Source organism: Hemiscyllium ocellatum, chromosome 36 (assembly GCF_020745735.1).
Source record: "Hemiscyllium ocellatum isolate sHemOce1 chromosome 36, sHemOce1.pat.X.cur, whole genome shotgun sequence".
Lineage (NCBI taxonomy): Eukaryota > Metazoa > Chordata > Chondrichthyes > Orectolobiformes > Hemiscylliidae > Hemiscyllium > Hemiscyllium ocellatum.
The window spans coordinates 19142511-19166700 of NC_083436.1; the positions used below are offsets into that span (position 1 = coordinate 19142511).

At 42.6% G+C, this 24190-nt stretch overlaps 1 protein-coding gene across 2 annotated transcripts in view; it reads left to right on the top strand.

The window, feature by feature from the left end:
• The window catches only part of maml3 (mastermind-like transcriptional coactivator 3), a 540993-nt gene that overhangs the window by 325089 nt on the left and 191714 nt on the right, over window positions 1–24190 (top strand). For both annotated transcript variants that reach the window (XM_060851629.1, XM_060851628.1), the window contains exon 2: window positions 3169–4671. In XM_060851629.1, coding sequence (XP_060707612.1) covers window positions 3169–4671 — 1503 coding nt within the window. The remainder of the gene's footprint in view (window positions 1–3168; window positions 4672–24190) is intronic.

Below are 24190 nucleotides of genomic sequence, written 5' to 3' on the forward strand. Positions count from 1 at the left end.
CACTGAACACTATGGGCAATTTAGCATGGCCAATTCACCAGACTTGCACATCTTTGGAGTGTGGGAAGAAACCAGAGCACCCAGAGGAAACACACTCAGACATGGGGAGAATGTGCAAACTCTACGCAGTCACCCGAGGCTGGAATCAAACCCGAGGCTGTGGGGATGCTGTGAGGCAACAGTGCTAACCACTGAGCCACTGTGCCTCTCCAATGACCTGACATCCATTCTGAGAAGCATCACAATGGTTTTCCATTTCATTGGTGTCCAACCCAATGATCCTGAGTATAACCACATCTTGCAGACCAAAGCTCGCTATACGACAGCAGTCAGGTTGGTTTCATTCTGCTGTATGTCAACATTTGAGCCTCCACAACAAACAGGAGGGTGGTGATGAGAAGACAAGAGCTATCCCCTGAATGTTTGACTGCTGGCTGTGTTGTATAACTCATATGTAGGCATATAATAAGAGGAATGCTATCCTAACAAAATATGAACAATCCTTTGGGGTATTTTGCTGCTTGCACTACCATGCTGTATTTGCCAATGTGCATGACAAGACTTGTAATGGTCTGCTGCATGCTGCACAACTTTGCCACCAAGAATTCAATGAAAACTGAGGAGCCGGGGAAAGGAAGGAGACAAGGGATTCATTGTCTTGAAATGGGGCAGCACAGTGGCTGAATGGGCAGCACTGCTGTCTCACAGTGCCAGGGATCCGGGTTTGATTCCACCTTCGGGCGACTCTCTGTGTGGCATTTTCATATTCTCCCAGTCCACTGATATGCAGCTTAGGTGGATTGGCAATGCCAAATTGTCCACAGTGTCCACAGATGTGCAGCCTAGGTGGATTAGCCATGGGAAATGCAGTGCTACAGGGATAGAGTACGAGTATTGGTCTGGGTGGGATGCTGTTTGGAGGGTCATGGTGGACTCGATGAGCTGAATGGCCTGCTTTCACACTGTAGGAACTCTATGATTCTCTTTCTGGCTGGGCTATTCTTCAACTCATTCAACTGAAAAACCAGTACATGCAACTGGGCGGCACGGTGGCTCAGTGGTTAGCACTGCTGCCTCACAGTACCAAGGACCCAGGTTTGGTTCGCACTTTCTCCCCGTGTCTGCACGGGTTTCCCCGGGTGCTCCGTTTTCCTCCCACAGTCCAAAGATGTACAGGTCAGGTGAATTGGCCATGCTACATTGACCATAGTGTTAGATGCAGTAGTCAGAGGGAAATGGGTCTGGGTGGGTTACTCTTCGGAGGGTCGGTGTGGACTTGTTGGGCCGAAGGGCCTGTTTCCACACTGTAGGGAATCTAATTAACTCTAAATGCCCACTAAACATTAGTCCCATGCCTCAGCTTCCTCCTGAACCATACTTATTTAGCCAAAATACGAAGATAAAAGCTATAACAAAGAAATATCCCAAATCAGCTTTGCAAATTAAATCTAATAATTTATATAAAAGAGAGGTAAACGCCCTGTGCATTTCCTTAGCCACTGTTTTATGTGTCCTTTCTGTCTTGATGCTCCTTTGCATTTCCACAATGTTGGATTCTCTATGTTAGAAGTAAATAATAAATATTTGCATACAGGAATCGAACACAGCTTCTTTGTCGATGTAACTTCAATGAAGGAAATAGATCCTTAGCATTTTTTCCCTCCACTCTCAAATTCTAGCTAAAGAAACACTAGCTAAATAAAGTACAGCCATCTAATAAGCTTTAAATGTTTTATTTTGCTAAAACAACCAAATTTTCAAAAATTTTACATTCGCGAATGAGTTGCTATGTTCAAGAGTCGGTCTACAAAGGAGCTGTGTGAGCTGGTCTGTCTGGGAGGGATAGGTAAGGAAAGGGAAGTGGAATAGCAAGTATGGCTGGAGAAATTAAAAACAAACGATTTTCATAAATTTTAATATCAAGTAGTGAATAGAATTTAACAGTTGGTTGGGAATCTTAAGAATATAGAACTTACACATCTAAAGATGACTATTTTGGAGTAATTTACTGCTGCTTTATCTAAACACTGACACTGTTTAAAAGAATTCTAGTACTGAATAGACAGTCTGTAGAGAGTGTCTGGAATATGGGGCTATTGTTGACTAACTGCCTGATGGGGATTTCCCTCCTTTCTCACCATTGAGGATAAAAGTTAACAGTTCTCTCGCTCTCTCTCTCTGATGGGGTTGGTGTGTGTAGGGTGGAGGGGGTTATGGTGGAAGGTGGAAGATTAATGTCTGTGTGTAAAGAGCCCAAATCCCTGGATAATTTTCCTGATCTCCATACCCACCTGAAAGGTATCCCGCAGGAGTGCCTTGGTGAACAGGCGCCTCAGGCGTTTCTGTTGTTGTTTTGATGCAACCACTTTGCAGAAGAATGCCCTGTAGCAGCATCTTCACCTCTTTGCTGAAAATGTGTTGCTGGTCAAAGCACAGCAGGCCAGGCAGCATCTCAGGAATCGGGAATTCGACGTTTCGAGCATAGTAGCCAAGCAGGCTAAGATAAAAGGTAGGGAGGAGGGACTTGGGGGAGGGGCGATGGAGGTGGGATAGGTGGAAGGAGGTCAAGGTGAGGGTGATAGGCCGGAGTGGGGTGGGGGCGGAGAGGTCAGGAAAAGATTGCAGGTTAGGAGGGCGGTGCTGAGTTGAGGGAACCGACTGAGACAAGGTGGGGGGAGGGGAAATGAGGAAACTGGAGAAATCTGAATTCATACCTTGTGGTTGGAGGGTTCCCAGGCGGAAGATGAGGCGCTCCTCCTCCAGCCGTCGTGTTGTTATGTTCCTCTTTGTCAGCCCTAGATTCTTGGACCTTTCCTTGTTTTCACACTTGCACTCCACACTAATTAAAGCAGCCCCGGCTGAGACAGATGTTGAGGGATTGACAGAAGTCCCAAACCCAACAGGATTCAACCTTGAAGAGAGGGATAGACCACTTTGTCCCATCCATTTTAAAGTGGCCCTAGTTGAATAGTCACTTGTGACAGGAAACTAACTTCAACAGAGAAAACTCAACAAAATTAAAATGCTTCCCTCTTACTCCAAATTTCGCAGTCGTTTGAGTTCAACTGTGTATGATCACAAGTTTGTATTATATAGAATTGCTTTTTTGTGCTCTTAATGCATCATTAGACTCTTAATAATTAAGTTTTCTTTGTGTTTCTCTTAAAGCTTCAAGAAACTGTAAAGAGGAAACTTGAAGGAGCACGTTCCCCATTAAATGGTGACCTGCAAAATGGAGTTTCTGACAGCAGCTTCTCTCCAAGCAGCAAGCGAGTCCGAAAAGATGGGCTTGGGTTAGACCACAGCAACACCCTATCGAGTAAGATTCCCATGCCTTCAGTCTCTCCTCTGCATCAACTTGACATAAAGTCATCGTTGCAGATACCAACCAGCGGAAATAATGTGACTGGCTTTGATGACATAAGCAAAGAGAGCAGACATGCCAGATTGAACCTGCAGGCCAATGGCACCAGAGACGAAGATGACTTCAACATAATCTTAACCAAGGAACTTAAACAAGAGCCAATCGATGATCCAGGTTGCATGGACTCATCAGATGCTTCTCTTCTCCATCAGAATAAACTGTTCTCTGATATTAATCTTAATGAGCAAGAATGGCAAGAATTAATTGATGAACTAACAAGCACAGTTCCGGAAGATGACATGCATGATCTATTTAATGAGGATTTTGATGAAAAGAAGGAGATGGAGGTTATCAGACCCGCATCACAGACCCCAATCCCACCAGAAAATTCAAATATAAAGAGTGAGATGTGCCAGTCTCCTTTTAATCAGATGTCGATGGGATCTCCACAAGTTAGACCGTCTTCGTCAGGTCCTCCATTTTCTAATGTCTCTACAGTTTCTAGTGTGTCCTCTGTGTCAAGTATTTCATCCCTTTCTGCTCCCGCCACTTCACCAGTAACATCTGTCAGCCAACCCCAGCAGCAAACTCCAAATCAAAGTCAAGCACATGCAAGGTCTGGAAATGGCTTTTTGTTAACTCCATCTTCTGGGTCAGGGTCAGGACAGGGTCCAGGGCCGGGCTCTGGGCCAGGAACTCTTCAGTCAAGTGGCTCTGATCTTTCTCGAGCTGAGCAGTTAAAACAAATGGCAGCTCAGCAACAACAAAGAGCTATGCTGTTGCAACAAAAGCAGCAGCACACACAGCCACACCAGCAGAACCCAACACCTAGCTGGTCGTCTGCAGCCCCACCACACAGTCCTTTCGGAGGGCCTTTTAATCCAGACAAACCAAATAGCCCGATGATGTACCCACAGGCCTTTAATAACCAAAAGCCTATGGTGCCTACTATGACAAACAACCCTCAGAAGGCCATGAATAACTACCTCTCACAAAACCCCATGAACATAATGAATCAACAGCCAAATACGATAGGGCAGACCTCTGTGAACAAACAGCCTATGCTTTCGTATGCTAACACTAAGCCACTGTCTCATTATAATATCGAGCCTGTGGGCCAGAGAATGACCCCACCAATGGCTAATCAGAACAAAGCTCCCATGATGCCCTACTTGCCACAACAGCAGCCACATGTTCAATCTCCGGCTTCTCATATTAGCGAGGAGCAGAAGCGTTTGCTGTTAATGAAGCAGAAAGGACTACTACCCCAGACAATACCTTATGGAACACTGCCAAGCCATGGTCCGGTAAGTGAGAAGAGAAAATTGATTTTTAGATGTTGGCAAGGTGGATGCTTTTACAGCCTGATGATTTCCCTAATTCCAGTTCTTTCAAATTGATGTGGTGTAAATTTGATAATTTGATTATGTCCAATATTTTAATTGATCTTATATTAGATGGTGTGCATATTTTTTGTAAGGTTTCTTGATTCCAACTTCAGGGGTCCTGAGGAAAACTGATCTAAACTGAGTAATTTCTTGCTTCAAGCTTTGCTTTGGAGGCATTTTATATATTTTGTGTTAAATAAGGAAATGTGCTGAGAACAATTTGCCTTTACAAATTCTCAAAGATAAAGAAGTGTAACCAGTGAACAATGTGTGATTAAAACCTGCAGCAAAATGTAGGCCTCAATTTGAGATCTGGTATACTCACTTGTGTCCATGTTCTGTTAATTATTGTCCAAACTGTAGTGGACTGTTTAATCATGCATGTGCGGTGATATTTGTTCTGCAAGCATACTTTTATTTGTTCAAGTGTAAAAGCTTCTTCAAGTTTTCTGATCATTTCTATCACAGTTACAAGACTAAAGGAGATAACACTGAGGAGGCATCATGGTCAAATCTGATACTCCTTATTTGCAATGTCACAATATCCTTGATTTAACAAGCAGGATTACAGGTCTGAAGTCTGTAAAGAGACTGTTCATTACTTTTTAAATATTTCATGTTTTGAGTAGCTATTAGCTGTGTAAGTTAGCAGTATAAATAACACTACAAATCACCAAATTCATATTGTTGGCTGCAATAATAGTTCACATCTCTATTAGCTATATCTAACTAAGACCACTGACGCAGGACCATTTGTTTCATGGTGTCTGTATGCCAACTTTTTGCCAAAACACATTCAAATGAATCCCATTGTTCCACTCTCTCCCCACCACATTATATCCTCTGCTTCAAATATTGATTTCTTAGAAGGTCCATTGGTCTTTAGATTTCAGTCACTCTCTGAAGAATGGAAACAAATGTTTGTAGATGAAGTGCATAAAAGTCTCAAATGAGTGACAAATATTCTTGAATGGGATTCATAGTCTGTTGCAAGATTGTTAGCTGAATATGTCCCAGGTGCTTTGAAATTTGCAGGAGTAAAAGAAAAATCAAGAGAAATTGCAAGTATAAATATACAGCACAGAAACAGGTCCTTCAGCCCACCATGTCTAGGCCAACCAACAAACACCAAGAGATACTAACCCCATTTACCCACATTTGATCCATAGCCTACAATGCCTTCACATTTTAAGTACTCATCCAGATGTTTCTTCAATGTTGTGAGAGTATCTGCCTCCACCACCCTCTCTGGCTTGTGCATTCAATACTTCCACCATCTTCTGGGTGAAAAAATCTTTCCTTAGATACCCTCTAAACCCCTGACATTAAATTTATGTCCTCTATGGAAAAGATTTGAACAATCTATCCTATCAATGCCTCTCATATCTCATAACTTTCTGATCAATAATAACTCCCCCTAGATATGGAAGTTGATGCAGTTAACTGTTGAGAGAACATGCTTGGATTCTGTCTTGTTGCAGTTAATCATTTCCCGATAGTTGTGTGACTGATTGAATTGTACTTCTAGTTATGAACCTAACCAGAATATCTTGCAGGTTTCATTATCTGAGGAGTTATGAATACACTGAAAACAATCACCAGCAAACATGGGTGACACGGTGGCACAGTGAAGACCCGGGTTCAATTCCTGCCACGGGCAACTGTCTGTGTGGAGTTTGCATATTTTCCCCGTGTCTGCCTGGGTTTCCTCCGGGTGCTCATGTTTCCTCCCACAGTCCAAAAATGTGCAGGTTAGGTGAATTGGCCATGCTAAATTTCCCGTAGCATTAGGTGAAGTGGTAAATGTAGGGGAATGGGTCTGGGTGGGTTGCTCTTCGGAGGGTCGGTGTGGACTTGTTGGGCCGAAGGGCCTGTTTCCACACTGTAAGTAATCTAATCTAATCCCACTTCTGACCTTGTGTAGGAAGGAAAGGCATTGATGAAGCAGCTGAAAATGCTAGAAGGACTCTACATTGAGGAGGTCCTGCAACGATGCCTCGTGACTGGGAAAAATATGTCCCTAACAACCACAAGCATCTTCCTTTGTATTGAGTATATTTCCAGCCAGTCCTGAGGATGAGGGATGCCGTGGCATTCCAGGAACAGTCTTGGTATTCTTGTCTCCACAACAATGAAATTTAAAACCATCTTAAAGAAAATCTTATCCTTATTCCTCAGGGTTCATCTCAATCTAATTTCAGGAAGGAGACCTGAAGCAGATATTACATATTTCATTTAAATATCTAATGAGTTCAGCCCAGTTGCACCTTGGAGGATTTTCAGATGAGCTTTGCCCATGGAATCTGGTTCCCCAAATTAAAATTGCATCTCAACAAAGTTCAATTTCTATGCATATGTTCCTGGATAGCTTGCCAATTTTGTTTTAAGGTTACATTACTTTTCGCAATATCTGCTTAAAGTAAGATCCTGTTCTAATGCCTGTCATGATATACTGTCTCCCTTAATGACTAACTCTATCCTGCTCCCTAGTGACCGAGTCAAACTGTTTTGTTTGAGGCCTAGTTGTGTTTTGGACGCATTTCTAATCCATCATCAAGCCAATTGGTTTGCACTTCTAGTGTCACCCAAATGTGTCCCTATCGCAGCTCGAGCTGAAATTTTCATTTATACCTTTGCAACCCCTCAACCTAACTGCTCCAATGTTTTTCTTATCAACCTCATTTTTTTCATTTTCCACAAACCTGAACTTGTCCAAAATGTTGCTGTTTCTAACTTCATGCATTCCTCACTCCTCTAATTGTTGACCTCCCTTTGTTCTCAAACCCATTAAAACCTTGATTTTAAATTTCTCCTTCATGTTTACAATTCCTCTGCTTATCCACCAGTGCAAACATCAAAGATCTCTGTTGCTTCTTGAATTCTGGCCTCTTGCATGGGGTGTCACAGTGGCTCAGTGGTTATCACCACTGTCTCACTGCGCCAGGACCCGGGTTTAATTCCTTCCTCGAGCCACCGTGTATGTGGAGTTTGCACATTCTCCCCGTGTCTGCGTTTCCTCCACACAGTCCAAAGATGTGCAGGTTAGGTGGATTGGCCAATGTGTCCAGGGATGTGCAGGCTGAGTGGATTAGCCATGGGAAATGCAAGGTCACAGGGATAAGGTAGGGGGAGTGGGTCTAGGTGGGACGCTCTTTGGAGGGTCGGTGTGGACTCGATGCACCGAATAACCTGCTTCCACACTAGGTGATTCATGAACCTCTGTAATCTTAATGGCTCCATTACTGATGGGGGTACCTTCAGCCTCTGCCTCCTAAGCACCTCAATTCTCTGATTCACCTTTCTCTCCTTTTTGAATTCACTCCTTAAAGCCTAAATCATTGACTCATCTCATCATATATTTTCTTATATTTCTCTTTTTTGATAACACTCCTGTGAACACCTTGGAATATTTTGCACTTTTAAAACCATTATATAAATGCAAGGTTTGTTACTGTCTGGCATGGTATCTTGTGTTGATGTCTGTAGTAAATCCTGTTGTTAATTTATGCATGTACTCTCTACCTGAAGCTGTATCATCTGGTAATGCTTCACCCTGAACCGCTTCCTTGGCAGCTTCTGTCATTGGTACTTTACCATTGCCATCCACTTTCTGGGCAGGGCACGGAGTATGGTCCCAAGGCTACTTCAGCTGGAACAGGAATTGAACAGCCTGTGCTGTTAATGTTGTTCTGAACCACACGCTAGCCTTTAATCAACTGATCTATCGACTCCCACCTGATGTTGCCTGTTGTAATAATCTATATTAAGCCCTACAGTAATGTTTTATATCAATAGCTGTGATAATACCTGATGTTAATGTCAGCAGAAATATCTAATGTTAATGTCTGCTGTAATATTGCATGTTGATTTTATAGCAATATTGTGTATTATCCAATGCTGATCTTTGGAGTAATGTTCTGTCATAGTGGCTGAAGTAATATCCCATGCTAATATCTAGAGCTATGGCCAATGTTAATGGCAGCAGTAATACCCTGTACAATGCCTGTAGTGATATCCTGTGTTAATTGCAGAAGTAATAACCAAACCCTCTGATGCTCTATAATACCCTGTGTTTATGCCTGTGGCAGATATCCAATTTCCTTTTGAAAGCTACAGTTGAATTTATTTTCACTATCCTTTTAGGCAGAGCATTTGAGATCATAACTCACTGCTTAATTGAAAAGAATTTTTTTTTTGGCCTGTTGTTTTTTGCCGACTGCCTTGAATCTGCATTCTCTGGTTACTAACAACTGCTTCTTCTGTAAACTGGCCCCATCTCAAATCCAATCAGAACAAAGCTGCAAGGATTGGTTAAAGGAACCAGTTCCATTTTGTCCATGGAGCATTCTGGAAGAGCTAACACCAATAACCTGCACTATAAAAGGTATCAGGAGGGAGTTAATATTGGGAATTAATGCCTCCATGTAGGAGAATTGTAAGCCATCTTGATGTTAGGTTGAATTTCAGTATTGTAAGTTGTGTTTTAATAATGTTCATTGGTTCTGCAATAAACAATGAGGAGCAACATGGCAGGAGAGGTAATATAACCGCCGCCTCCCCCCAGCTGTTTCCAGTACGAGCTGGGCTATTCTGGAAGGAGAGGAAAGTCAGTCGGTAAAAGTGAACTACTTCCTCACGAGTGGCCTGCTAGAGAGCGACATTAATTAGAGACCTAGGCATGGTATATGGTACAGATCAAAATGAAGAGTGAGGGGAGCCAGTGAAAGTATTTTGCGCAAAGGATCAGGAGCAGACCATTTGGGTCCCTCGAGTCAGTTTCACCAAATAGATGTTTGCTGATCTGGCATTTTCATAAGCTGCAGGTATCAATCTCTGTGTTGACAATTGTATTGGACCCACCAGTCCTAATTTTTGGAGAACTGAGTTGCAAATTTCCAATACTCTCTGTGAGAGTAAATGCTTCCTAATTTTACTCCTAAGTAGCCTAGCTTTACTTTCAAGATTAAAAACAAAAAATATCAATTGATCTGGTAGCAAGGGTGGAATGAGAAGCAGTTAGTTTTTCGGGTCAATGACCTTTCCCAGCTTTGTTGCAAGATTATTGACTTGAGGCATTAATTCTGCATCTGTGTACTGGATTTTAATGACTTTCATACCTGGACACCCAAATCACATTGGACCTTTGCATTTCCTAAGTATTTTGATTTGTCTTTCTGGGATCCAAAGTAAGCGACCCCATACTTGTCCAAATTGAAATCCATTTGCCATAGTTTCCCCCCTTTAGTCTGCTAGTATATCTTCTGGTTCACATTGTTAAACAGTAAACGCCCTTTAGACTCAAAATTGCTACAGCTTCCATGAGTATATTCCTTACATCTCTCCACTTGGCTGGTAGACTGATATTTTGTTACTTGGCACATGACTGCAGTGCAACAGTAAAATGTGGTACCTCAGAATACATATGTATGTGACAATATGCTCCTTGAACTTGACATATTATATAATGTCAAAGTCACTTTGCAGCTTTCTCCTCACATCCACACAATTTGCTGTCTCTTGGCATCAACTCCAAATATGAATATAGACATTTCCAGTCAAAATCTTTAATAAAAGCTGGGACGCCCTACACAGATCACTGGAAAGCACCACTTGTGACATCTCACTCATCAAAGCACGCTTTCTTTATCCTGTCTCCCACTTGCCAATTAATTATCAACTTGTATCACAAGGTTACAGTTCCGATTTTGCTTTGAAAGATTATTCTGTGAAACCTTACAAAAAGGAGGAGGGCTTAGGATCTGCCTGAGGTATGGTGGAGGCAGATTCAATCACTGCTTCCAAAAGAAAATTGGATAATTATCTGTACTGGGAGGAATTTTGTAGGGCTACAGGAAAAACGTCAGGGCTGGGACAAAGTGAATCGCATTTGCAGAAAGCTGACATGGAAGTGATGGGTTGAACGATCTCCTTCTGGACTTTAATAATCCTACGATTCAGTTGGGGAAGAACATACGTATACAACATTCATAAACTACCTATCTGCAATGCCAATACTGTACCTTCTTAAAAATCCTAACTATGTTCACAATCCATGTTGTTTTTGTCCGATACTTGTCAAAATGATCAGTCAGTCTAACTCTCATAATACGTTCCAGACTGAGGTTAAAATGATAGGCTTGTAGTTACTCAGTTTCTCCCTCCCTCTGTCTCTCCCTCCCAAAGGACAATAATTTAATCACAAGATTCAGACAGCTGACATAATTTAAATCAGTGTTTTGCAATTCTTTCAGGACAGGCCCCATCATGGCCTCTCATGCCTCACTGCATTTATTGTTTAGTCAGGTCACGGTGTCTCTCTCACCCCAAATTCCTGTGAAAGAGAAAGGATACTTGTTTTTCTTAAATTGCAACATTGACTGCTCTTCAAAAATCACCATATTGACTATAAAAGTACTTAGCCACATTCTGAGGTTGTGCTATTTTAAAAATGCTTTTTAATGTTGTTCTGTTAATTGAAATTCCTTACTTTTTCAACCATATTTCTCTAGGTTTGGTTTACATCTACCAAAAGAAAATTAGTGACCCTATTTCCTCCCATCCAGTGCTCAGATTAAAACGGATTTACAACATGCTTGTTGCTCTTCGTCTGTTTGTGTTCCTCTCAGACTTTAGTTGTCTGGGAGAATGGGGACATTCTCTTTCATTTGTGAGTGTGCCTGCTGTCTACTTTCTGGGTTCATGGGAGCAGTTCAGAAGTTAGGCAGGGTTCTGGTACCAGATGAGGAAATGCCTTCACTTGCCCACTAGGCTGGTTTTTATTATTTTCAATCTGGTGTTGGGAACCCAGTGTCTGGGTATCAATCCAGTCTGTAGCGTATCATCCTTAACCGTAACAGAATGCCTAAGAAGAAGAAGGATTTTGTAAGGATAAGCCAGTAAAATGAACTTGGAGGAATCAGTGGCACTAGCAGAGCCAGGAACTGGCTTGACATTGCAACCTGCTCAAAGGCAGATGGCAGCCATTACAGAGCTTGCTGTTGCTTACAGAATGGAACAGACAAGATGTCAGAGTGCCAGCAACATCACAGTTCGTACAAATGATTGAAAGACCAACAGGAAGTTCACTGACCTGCTCTGTTTGGAACTACCATATTTTCCCATTACTTTTATTTGTCAGTCATGCCACATAATGGCCTCCCACATTGCTCCTGACAGTGGAGCACATGTGTGCGGCAGACTCTTCACATTTCCTGGCCTCAACGCTGAACATTTCCTTCTGGTTCTCTGCAGTTTGTGAATAAACAGTTAATTTGGAGGTAAATCGGTTGCTGGCTCCATCCTATCTCTGTCCTTACTGGGGAAAAGCAATGCCATCTAGGAGTGCGGTTTTCAAAGCAATCCCACACCCAGCCTTGTTCCCAGTGGGTATTTAAGAGTCAAGTCCCTGCATTTAACTAAGTTTGAGGACATTGCTTCACAGTAAGTCCTAGATATCTGATATTCCCTGTGTAATACAACTGACAGGTCCTGATTAAACCCCACACCCTGAGGTTTTGCAAAATGGTCAAAGATAGTTTTATCCTGTAATTATGGTATCGTATTCTCTCTTGAACATAATAAAACTCCCTTTGGTGTCTTGGTGCTCCGCACGTAGAGTCCACAATTCCTGACGAACATTTGATTTCTTTGGGATAACTAATTTGAAGCTGGTAGCTGTTCATGATCTGTGCATTGTGATTTTACAGACATTCACAGGCTCGAGTTTGGCTTAACAGTCTGCCTCAGTTGAAAACCAGTCATTTCATTTTACTACATCAGGCTTCCTCACGTTTTGTAATAATTATAATTTTAACAAATGGGTGGGCAGACACTCTTGGGATAACAGCATTACTCAGCACCCCTCATTGCTTGTGCAGTATTGAGACTTGTGGCACTAATATGGTAGATTATCTGCGTTGTGATCCCAGATGAGACTTATCCCAGGGAGAATGTTACAGCTAGGTTCTTGTCCGACGGTAAATCTTTGGCTGCATTCAGGGCCGAGCAACATGCAGAGCGTCAGAAGTCCTCACGCCAGATTTCACATTGACATGTAAATAAGGGTGGATGATGCACTAGCTGGCTTGCTGCAGAGCCTAACGAGCACTAATAATAATGTCAGGATGTGGAATCAATCAAAATGACATGAAATGCAATGGATAGCAATTGGATACTGAAGTAAGGTGATGCACAGGCTTCATATTCTAGGTTAGAGCTTTGCAATTCAGCTCCATTACTTGATCTCTTTCACTGTTGATATTCCTACTGTTATTTTTTTTCTTCTGTTTCACCCACTGAAAGGAAAGAATGACAGTATTAAAGGGTTATGGATTTTATGTCCCCTGCTTGATTCCAGATAGTTTAATTCCTATATTTCATGACTCTCTCTCCCTGGAAGGGAGGAAAAAGCAATTTCACTATCCTTTTTGATTAATTTGTAGTAACTGTTTGCTTGACAGCACATTTTATTGTCATTTTTTTGGAGGAAGGCTGTTGGGAAACATGAAACTGGTGATCATTTCCACAGCACTGGTCAGAGAAAACATGGCCCCAAATAAAGGAGCTTTCCCTCCCATCCCGATTACAACGCAACCAAACCACAGATCATAGGCATTTTGGTTGATTCTGAATGTAGGGAAAACCATGCCATAGTTTGCATAAGTTACCCAGCAGCTCAGTCATTTCTGCTCACAATGTCAGACCTTTATTGGTAAACTACTAATTTTACTTTATGGAAAAAAAGACTGAGGAATGCCTCCAAATATAACCCCAAGGAATTAGCAACTAGAGCTAATTTACAAGGGGGGGAACTAACGTCAAATACTGTTCCCAGTCATGAAAATTAGTGAGGCCAGGATTGAACAATCCTTCAGGGATATCTCTTGTGATGGAATAGCATGCTACCATTTTGGCTAAGACTCTCTTGGTGAACCAAGTGCAGCAGAAAAGGGAGCCATATTGATTTATGCGCTGTGTAGATGGAGGGATTTTGAACATGTTACAATCTTGCCCTACAGTCAGAGTTTCCTAGGATTGAAGGCTGTGAAAGGTTAGAAGGAGGTGAAAGAAACTGACTAAAGAGGTAGAGATTGACCCCAAGTAACAGGAAACCAAGTTGAAATAAATGATGGGTAGTGAAATAGTGACTGAATGGTAGGAAAGCCAGAGGAAACACGGTGTTCAATAAGGAGAAAGACAAAGGCATGGGGAAGGATGGCGATCCAATGGCTCCAGAATAGCCCAATGGAGGAACTAGACTTTTTTTTCTTAATAGTATCTTTTTATGCTATTTTTCATCCATTGGCTCCTTTGCAAACTCGACAGGGAATACTTAGGGATTTCTTCACACTTTCTGCCTTTTCGTTTTGCTTTTATTCAACGGGTTATTCCAATATATACGGGATTTCTCATTGGTATTTTAATTTCTACATTTGTTTTAGTGGCATTTTTGCTCGATTTGATCTCTTTACAATCTGCATGCATTATTTTTCTCTGCTGGTTTGCCCTTCAATCTTTTCCATTGCCAATCTTTTCCATAGTCAAAGGTCACACAACATCAGGCTATTGTCCAATTAGTTGGACTATAAACTGGTGTCATGTGACTTCTGACTTCATCCACCCCAGTCCAATACTGGCATCTCCACATCAGTCTTTCCCAAAAGGTGTTGGCTGCTCCTCAGGTTTGGAAGCACATAGGCTTACACTAACATCCAGGTGATCCATCTTCACGTGACCCTGGATAGTGAATGATATCGGCTAAAGCATCGATGGTTCTCATCATCACCTTGGCTGAGAGCAGCTTCTCCCAGTGTAGGACAAGGACTGAGCAAGGAGCCCTTGGTGTTTGTTCAGCATCCCACTGAGCGGTTTCTTGGTAACACTTAATTAAGTTTAATTCCCCTCCCTAAAGTGGGAACCAGTTGCAAGGTGTTGGGGGATGAGGATAGCTGCCTACCTTTAGGATATGTAAGGTGAGTAACGATCAAAGTGAACAGTAACAGTTTGGCACATTGCCATCTAAGTGTATATGTGTATGTGTGCATGTTTGTGGGGAGGGGGGTGGTGTTGTCTAGAGTATTTGTGTGGAGAAAGTGAGGACTGCAGATGCTGGAGATCAGAGTCAAGGGTGTGGTGCTGGAAAAGCGCAGGCTAGGGAGCATCGTTGTTTTGGGCATAAGCCTGATGAAGCCCGAAACATTGATTCTCCCACTCCTTGGATGCTGCCTGACCTGCTGTGCGTTTCCAGCACTCTCTCAACTCTATATTATGTATGTGTTGTTGTCTATTGTGTGTGTGTGTGTGTGTGTGTGTGTGTGTGTGTGTGTGTGTGTGTGTGTGTGTGTGTGTCGGTTTCCTTCTATTCAGGTTCAATGTCCAATCATTCCCCTGCCTTTCCCACCTCACGACTGGTCCTGGCAATGCTGATCCCTCTGAACTTCACTCCAGATTTGAGAGCGGCACGGTGGCACAGTGGTTAGCACTGCTGCCTCACAGCGCCAGAGACCCGGGTTCAATTCCCAACTCAGGCGATTGACTGTGTGGAGTTTGCACATTCTACCCGTGTCTGCGGGGGTTTCCTCCGGGTGCTCCGGTTTCCTCCCACAGTCCAAAGATGTACAGGCTAAATTTGCCCGTAGTGTTAGGTCAAGGGGTAAATGTAGGGGAATGGGTGGGTTGCGCTTCGGCAGGTTGGTGTGGACTTGTTGGGCCGAAGGGCCTGTTTCCACACTGTAAGTAATCTAATCTAATCTCCTCTCTTGTGACTGTCAGGAGCTGCTGCAATCCCAGCACTCCGAGTGGCACTGCTGGAGCTGAAGAGCTTCTTGCCCTCTGATTGGCCAGCAGCTCCTGGAGGTACATGCTAACTCAAAGGGGTAGAAGCAGCGACTGTACCTAACTGCCTCAGCAGTGTGAAATCTCCTCAGAGCTTGCAGGGCCAGCCCCTAGCTTTCTGGTTGCTGGGCAGAATTGCTGTTTCTGTGTAAAATTTCAGCTGGCATCACAGCACCTTCTAGGCTTTTCCACCAAGTATAGGCACATACACAGTAATGACACTTGGTATGGACAATGTGGAAATTAATATGCACAGATTGAGCAATGTTGAAAATTTTAAACGCAAACTAAGTTCACGATGTATAACATTTTCCAAATGAGTGAATGGAGTCCATAGAGACATGAATCAGTTCATCGTTTGTCCCATAGGAAGCTGCTGCCGCTGCAGTCAAATTGCCAGTCACAAGGCAAGAAAGCCTTGTATAATGATGACAAAAAAATGCAGTCAATCAAATTCTGCGATCTCTTAGCATAGGGTTACTACCTGGTGGCTTTTGTTTCAGATTGATGCCATTTGCTGGGTGAAATATTTAATCTGCCATGCAGCAGCCATTTCTTTAAAAAATGAAACAAGATGGATCTGATGTTTGTGCATGCAACTGTCCTCCAGTAAACGCGTTAAAACTATCAGTTTCATAATAGCAGTTCATTCCACACTCAAAAATTTGAGACAGGAATTCCATATTAATGAAGAGTGTGCGAAGCTATAATGTTGAGAGAAGTGTTGGAATTGAAGCTGTGGTAACCTGAATGCTGCTTTATACAAGTGAGCGAAGACTGGACTCAATACAAATCCACGTTCAGCTAAACTAAGTAACAGATTTACTTTCACACCATAATAACTGGGAGGTAGAATCAAATGTCAAAAAGACTCCAGTTCATATTCTACCAGCGTGCAATTAAGAAATCTGCTCTTGGGGAGATGGAGAGGGACGAACAGACAAATAAAACAAATTGTATAAGAGCAAAATCTTACAGCTTTTGGTGAGGTTATTAGGTGACATTGTCTGCTGAATATACACCCCATCCTTTAATGTTTTTTCCACTAATCTTACAAAAGCCAGAGGTTAATAAGCGACATCAGATATTCTATGCAACTATTTGTGAGGGGAAACGATAATCCGAGCAAAACCAATCCTGCACAGCCTGTTTAAACTGGGACAATTGAATTGTCATGTTATGTCATGAGCAGGTTTGGCTGCAGGCTTTGGGTCTGCCAGTCTGTTCAAGCTTGGTTGGGCTAAGAATTTACAGTCGTTTCATTCCTGCGTGCTGCTTCCAGCTTTTCAGAGAGTGCAATGTCTCTCGACAGCATTCTGTTAAGCTCACTGTGCATTGAGATGGGAAGTTAATGTGGATTGATTTGACCCAAATGAACTCCAGAATGCTCAGCTATTCCCTGTATTAGCACCCTAGTGAGCCAGCATTTACACACTCGTGCCCTGCAGCACTTCATGCAGGTGTGTCGCGTGCTGTAGAAATCAGCTTGTAAAGGGTTGGCTCAGTCTGTATGCAATCCAGAGGAAATCCCGATTAAACCCAAGGCATGCAATCTTGTGTAGTTAACGGGGTGGCATCAATCAACGTGCTGCTTTGCCTTGTGGTATACTGTGACCTAACTTTGCCTCAGTTCTGATCAAATCCCATACAAGATCTGTGTACATGGTGCCTAACAATGGTTAAGTGATGCCTTGTCACTTCTGGCCAGGTAAGAGGAGAAATGAGAGAAAGGCAGAATCAATTGCTGATAAAGCTCAGACTGAGTTCGAGGACTGAATGGAATATTACCATTCATTCCTTCTGGCCTTAAAATAGAATAGAACAGAAATTTACTGCCTCTTGTACTTTTACACAAAATACAGTGAGACTTGTTTAAGTCACCATACTCTGGCACCCATATCGATAACAGAAATCATACATTAAAAAAATTAGGGAAAAGCCTATCTGTGTTTGGTTCAGGCTCATGTGTTTCCAAGGTCAAGGAAAAGGCAGGAACCGCATTCTCCACCACTGCAGGAATACAGCATCAAAGCCGGACAATAAGGGACAGTGCTGAATAAGTGTTCCTAGATTGTGTTCAGGTGAATTTCCTAAAGCAGTACATGTCCAATCCAACAAAAAAGGATGCACTGTTGGGCCAAGTGGATCCAGTAGTAGGGGAACATTTAGGAGACTTGTGTAGGCCTGTGGTTCAAGTCCCATGAACACAAATAAATAGATATACAGCATCAGAAATATTACTGACAATACTTGGATTATCATAAAATCAAAATCACACCAAAACATCTCAAAATGTTGCTCAGTAAATTACAAAGTGATGTAGGCGATATAATAATGTGGTGATAAAGGCAAAATACTGCAGATGTTGGAAATCTGGAATGAGGTGCTAGAGAAACTCAGTAGGGTCTGGCAGCATCTGTGGACATGGAAGCAAACTGAACCTTTTGAGTCTGGTAGGACCTTTCTTTAGAAAGAGGGAAAATTATGAAATTGCCTTTTGACTTGACAGTGAATCCACAAAGTGCAAAAGCAGGTTATTTGGCCAGAGTCGGCACTGACCTTCTGCAGAGCACCGCACCCAGACCTATCCCCCATCCCCGTAGACCCGCACCCACCATAGCCAACCCTGGAAACTATAGGCAATTTAGCATCTAACCTGCATAGTTTTGGACTGTGGAAAGAAACTGGAGTACCTGGAGGAAACCCACGCAGACACTGGGAGAATGTGCAAACTCCACACAGATACTCACCCAAGGGTGAAATCAAACCAGAGTCCCTGGTGCTGTGAGGCAGTGGTGCTAACCACTGAGCTATCCCAAGGCAAGATCCATTATTTTCTTATTACTTTTTCTCCTCTCTTTAGGTTTTCATCAAATCTCTTTCCCAACCCAGTGCTGAGGTGTGTAGAAGTGTGCCTGGAATGACAAACCCTTTAGTCTTCAGGCCAAGAGTTTTTCACTCTTCATGAATCTTGCTCCCAAGAGAAACGTAGCAGTGGCAATGTGCTTTGGTTCCATGAGCAATCTTTGCAGAGCGATTTGTGTTTTGAGCACAAGTTGAGTGGGGTGGAGGCAGGGGTTGTGAATGCTGCTAACCGATGTGGTGGGAAGGTGAAGCACTTTACATGATGGCTGATTGAATGGCAGACAGACCGAGTAAAACAAGTTCTTTACAGGTAGGGCACTGAAGCAGACAGAGGAACCCGAGGGCTGTCGGGGTAATCTTGACGGGGACTGTTGCAGAAATGAGAAAAGGGGAGGGCTGGAAGCATCGAGAGAGAACAGGAGCAGCTGCTCCGAGTCACATGGAAAATATTTGCAGCAGTTTATGTCTGCCTCTTAGATTGTGTAAGCCATGGTGTGTGGGCTGCTCTGATCTGTAACAAAGTGGGTAGAGGTTGAATTGACATTGGAGTCTTAACTTTGTTTGATCTGACCCCAATCTATTCCTGATGAAGGGCTTTTGCCCGAAATGTCGATTTTCCTGCTCCTTGGATGCTGCCTGACCTACTGTGCTTTTCCAGCACCACTCTAATCTAGACCCCAGGAGCTGATGTTTATTCAAAAATTAGATGATGCAATTTGGTGTGTGGCGAGAGAGACATGAACCCCCTCATCCCAGTGGTTGGAATTGTATCTTCTTCTTTGATGATGTAAAATATTTTACTGTTCTTCAGGTGTCAACAATTCAATCCCCACTCCAGAGCCTTGAGCACAAAATCAACTGAACACTTTAGTGCAGTAGTAAATGAAGGCGGTGATATTAGAAGCATTGCCTTTTGGAATGGTGGAAAACCCTTCTGCCCTCTCAAGAAAATATAAAAGGTGGAATTCTACCATTCACAAGATGGTGGGAATGGAGTGGTGGGTTGGGGCAGCTGAAGGGAAGAGCCCCAGGAAGGGGCTGTTAAAGGCGGTCCTACACGTTACTGGCTGCAGCACCTCTCCCACTGTGTATGGGGAGGCTGCCACATTGAGGGAGGTCCTTGCAGCGTCCTGAGGCTCTCTGCTTCTTCCCTGGCAGGAAGGCACGCTGATTGGTCTCCGTCAACCAGCCCTGCAATGAGAGGCCTTCAACCTTGGTCATCTTAAACTAAACTCACTTTCAGAGGGTTCCAGCTCTGGGAGGTACCACCCCGAGGTGTCCAGACAGGCATGCAGTGCCCACCTCTCTTGGTGACAACAGTAATGTTTGAGAGATACCCACTGCAGCATAACGATTGAGCCCACTCACGGTCTTTAAGTGGGTAGGGTGCCTGCAGCTGACCATTTGGCAGACTACCTGCGGTGACACCTTTAAGCTGGTTTCGCTGCTGGGGGGTGTGGGTTCATAATTCCCCTTTGATCCTGATGTTGAAGTCCTTCAGGTTGCAGTAATATCCAGCCCGACAGACCTCGTGGCACTCTTCAGTTAAATACAGGGGAGGTCTTCGAGTTTCCAGATCTGCATTTATCCTGAAATAAATGCTTCAGTTATTTTGTTGTTATTATGGAACCCTGCCATGTGTAAACTAGATGCCATGCTTCATTTTACTTCATTGGCTGTGAAGTGCTTTTTGTCCAGAGATTATGAAAGGTGCGATGGAAAAGCAAGTTCTTTCTTAATGCTATGCTTCATTGTCAGCACCATCTGGTTATTTTACTTTCATCTAGTTTCGCTGTTTTGATTAATTGCCTTTTTTGTGGATTTTATACAAATGCGGCAATATCCAAGTGAGGATTCCTTATTGGAGGTGTCTGTACTCAGTACAGGTCGTTCTCCTATAACGTGCGTTTTGTCAATGAGATTTGACTCTAATGTGATTGGTGAATTGGGAATGTTATTTTTAAAATGTGAACTCCCGTTGACTATTATGCAGTTCCATCCCAGTGACCTTACATCCACTCTCGGTGGTTTCTTCAGGTCAAGCAAAAGCCATTGGGTGACAGGGCAAATTTTTTTCTGATCTTATTGTTGACGTTTTCAAGATGTTTTTAGAAATTATTGCAGGAGAAAGGATTTGGATTTTAAAATTCTCCTTATTTTGGACAATGGTGAGCTTTCTGATAACACCAAACTGCTATTTCTACCTCCAAACACAACATCTCTCATTCAGCCCATGGACCAGAGTGCAATAGCAGCTTTTAAAGCTTATTTTTTAAGGTGCGCATTCAGGAAGCTGATTGCAGTTACTGAGGGGCATAATGAGGACAATGTTCTTCAATATTGCAAGAGCTTTAAGCTCATTGTGGAGGCCTGGGGTGATGTCAGTAAAGACTGCTTGCATGCAGCCTGGTGGAAGCATCTTCCTGATTTTCTTCATGATTTTAAAGACCTTGAAGTGTCGGAGGAGCTTCCACCAATCAAAGAACATTGGAGTGCTCTTGCAAAGCAAGTTGGATTTGAAGGAATGGAGACTGATCTACAACACCTTGTTTATGAGAGACAAATTCAAGTTCGAGATGATGCCAATGAAGTCCAGGATGCAGCACCACGAGAACTGTCCACTTCTCTTTTGTCTTCCATCCTGATGGAAGTTGAGAAGCAGTTGCAGCTCTTAGAAGCTAATGACTACAATGCAGAATGCAACAGGCTGGTAGTTTGTGGCTTTATGAAAGATGGCCAAGCAGCAAAAACTAGATGCCTTTTATCAGCCAACCTCAAGAAACAGTCTGAGGACAATGAACTACAGCCATCTAATTCTGGATTAAATATTTTCTTTTGGTGTCCCCCTGCACCCACAGCTGGACATGAAAGTAATCATGATGCTGGTGATGACCCTTAGTCCCTGTCTTAATACAGTCCTGTAACTCAGTAAACTCAGAAACCCTTAAAGTGATTATTGCATTATTTCATTAAAATATATGACTTCAACATTTACTTAGACTGTGCTATTGTTTGTGTGAGGCTAACTACTATTTTTGTGTCAATTTTTACTGATATTTTTAGTAGTTTCCCCTCCTCCGTTTTTCCCATCGCCCCCGTTATTCCTATTGGACGATCTTTTATAACATACCTATAATACACGAGAACACACCTACCATGTAAACCCTGTGGGAAAAGGAGAGAGTCAGGCCATTCCCTGAGGAGACTGTTAAAGACGTTTGGCAGAATGCCTCATCACCAAAATTTTCCAACAAGCACCAAGACATCGCTTGGCTGGTGGTGGGAGAGGTGCTATCTGTGAGATCCTTCCCACCACACTCTGCCCTCAGTCACATCTGCCATTGAAGCGGTTGAGGGGCGGGGTGGGTAGAGATTGTCACATCTCCTGTTGGAATGTGCCTTTGCAAAGGAAGCCCGGAAAATGTTGCAGTGGTTTTTATCCAGCTTCATCCTGATCAGCTCCGTGATGCAGGATTCTGTGCTCTACACTCTATTGCCTGGGAAGCACCGGGACAAACATGGACTGCACCTGGAAGACCATCAACTTGGTGAGAGCTCTTTGGTCTGCCTGAAAATTGCTGGTCCTCCAAAACAAGCAGTTGACCCCGACCAAATGCTGTAGATCAGCGCATTCCAAGGTCCAAGACTACGTACTGAGGGGTGTACTGAATCTTAGGGCAACTGCTGCCAAGGCACAGTGGGGACACACCACTGTCTGAGGTCTAAGTTAAATGGGAGTCCATTCAGTTATCGGCTCTCCCGGTGCCTCAAATATATATAAATATAATCTTATACAAGTTAAGAAGTGCCTTGGGTTTGTGTGTTCTACATATGTAAAGACTGAGTTCAGAATCAAACTGCCCTAGTGGCTATGTATGTCTATAAAGATTTTTATCAATCAAGTATATTTTTGAAACAAAAAAAGGCAGAACTCAGTTTTCACACGTTTCCCTCCCTCTTTAAAACACAAAAGCGTTTCCTAATTCTGCACAAGTGACTCATTATTAGTTTTATAACAGAGGTCCTGAACAAGTTATGTTGGCTAATTTTTAAGAGCATGTTTTACTTCAAAAAGAAGACTCAGGATTAATGATTAAGGAAAAGTTTGTTATTGCGCTCCCCTGTTGGTCTGGCTCCCCTGTTTACTTGCAACTACTTATTCGTTGAACTAAACAGTCAAATGGAGAATAATGACCTTAATGATCAATTTCGCCCAGCCTGAAACATTCAGCATGCTGAACAATTTGCCCAGACCATTTTTCATCAATTCTTTTTATAAAAGCTAGCAAACTTAGTGACATCATCTTGGAGCCCAACCTCCGATATGTTTCTTTGTACAATAAACTCCCAGTGCCCAGGATTATTGTTGTTCCATACACACGGTGCAGGAAATAGCGTGCAGCAATAGATTGGCAGACGGAGCTCAGCAACACATAGCACTTTTGCCGCTGAGTCAGAAACTGTGAGCTCAAGTCTTGTTCAGAAACCTGTACAAAATCGAAGCTGATACTGAGGCAGAGTGGCCCTGTCCGAAATGCTGTCGGTATTGGACTCCGGAATCCTGCTTGCCCTTTTAGCTAAGCCTAAGACATAGTATGGGACTATTCTGAAGAACTTCAGGAAAGTTCCTGCAAATATTTCTCCTGAACCAACATTGGCCAAGACAGAGTATCTAGCCTTTATCTCATTGACATTCGTGCACACGTTCCATGTGCAAACTTTCTGCCTTGTTCTCGACACCATTGATTCCATTGCAAATGTACTTCATTGGCTGTGAAGCACTTTGTGACAATTTTGATGTGTTGTGTAAAGCACTATATAAATGCAAGCCTTTCTATATTGTACATCATGCAATCTCTTTTGATTTTTATTGATCCGTTGCTAATAGTGCCAAGTATTTTGTTCACTTTTTTTTAAGTTTCAGCAAAGCATTGCACAGGAAAGTTTATTTTGTCGTGTTTCAGGATAGTCTTCCTGGGAACACAGCCTTTCTGTAGAGTTCCATATGTCAATGACCCAGCTCCACAATGCGGTTTCATAACATGAGAAGAGTTTTTCTGTGGGTTGAAGAGTTAGTAATGTTCTATTTTATTTCCCCTTTGCCATCAGCCCAGCTGAAAACCCCAGTTTGTTATTGAATGTGCACATGGAAATGAATTTCCTTATCTTTTTGAGCTAATCCACACTAATTTACAGGATAAAAATCTATCTATATGTTAATGATGTGGTGTGTCAGTTTGTATGCATTTAGATTACACATTTTAAGCACACTGTGATCCTATTGGTTGAAAAGTCTGGGAGCATCCTTAGTAATTATATAGCTCATGGTTTGTACCAAGTTTTATGTTATCATAGGGGGAAGGATGGAAATATATTCCATAACTCTCCAAGGGCAATTTGCAAGACTCACCTCTAGCTTTGAGAAATAGTCTACAGCCATTTTCGTATTCATAAACTGGATAAAAGATACCAGAGATTACTATCAAAATGGAGATGAAAATCTTCAACTTTCTCTTCTTAGCAATTTTCTCCCTCGCTATTCTCTTTGCTCTTTGTTGAGTTGTAGTTGCAGACTGATGAGGATCCATCGTCTTGAGGAGCTGTCTCATAATTTAGACTTTTCAACCTTTCCATCCTCTTTCCGGCTGTTCTGTTGTTCAACTCTGTGGGATGAAATTTGCTTTATCCCATTCTTACCTATAAATTAGTAGCCAGGGAATCTCCAATATGGGATTGTCTT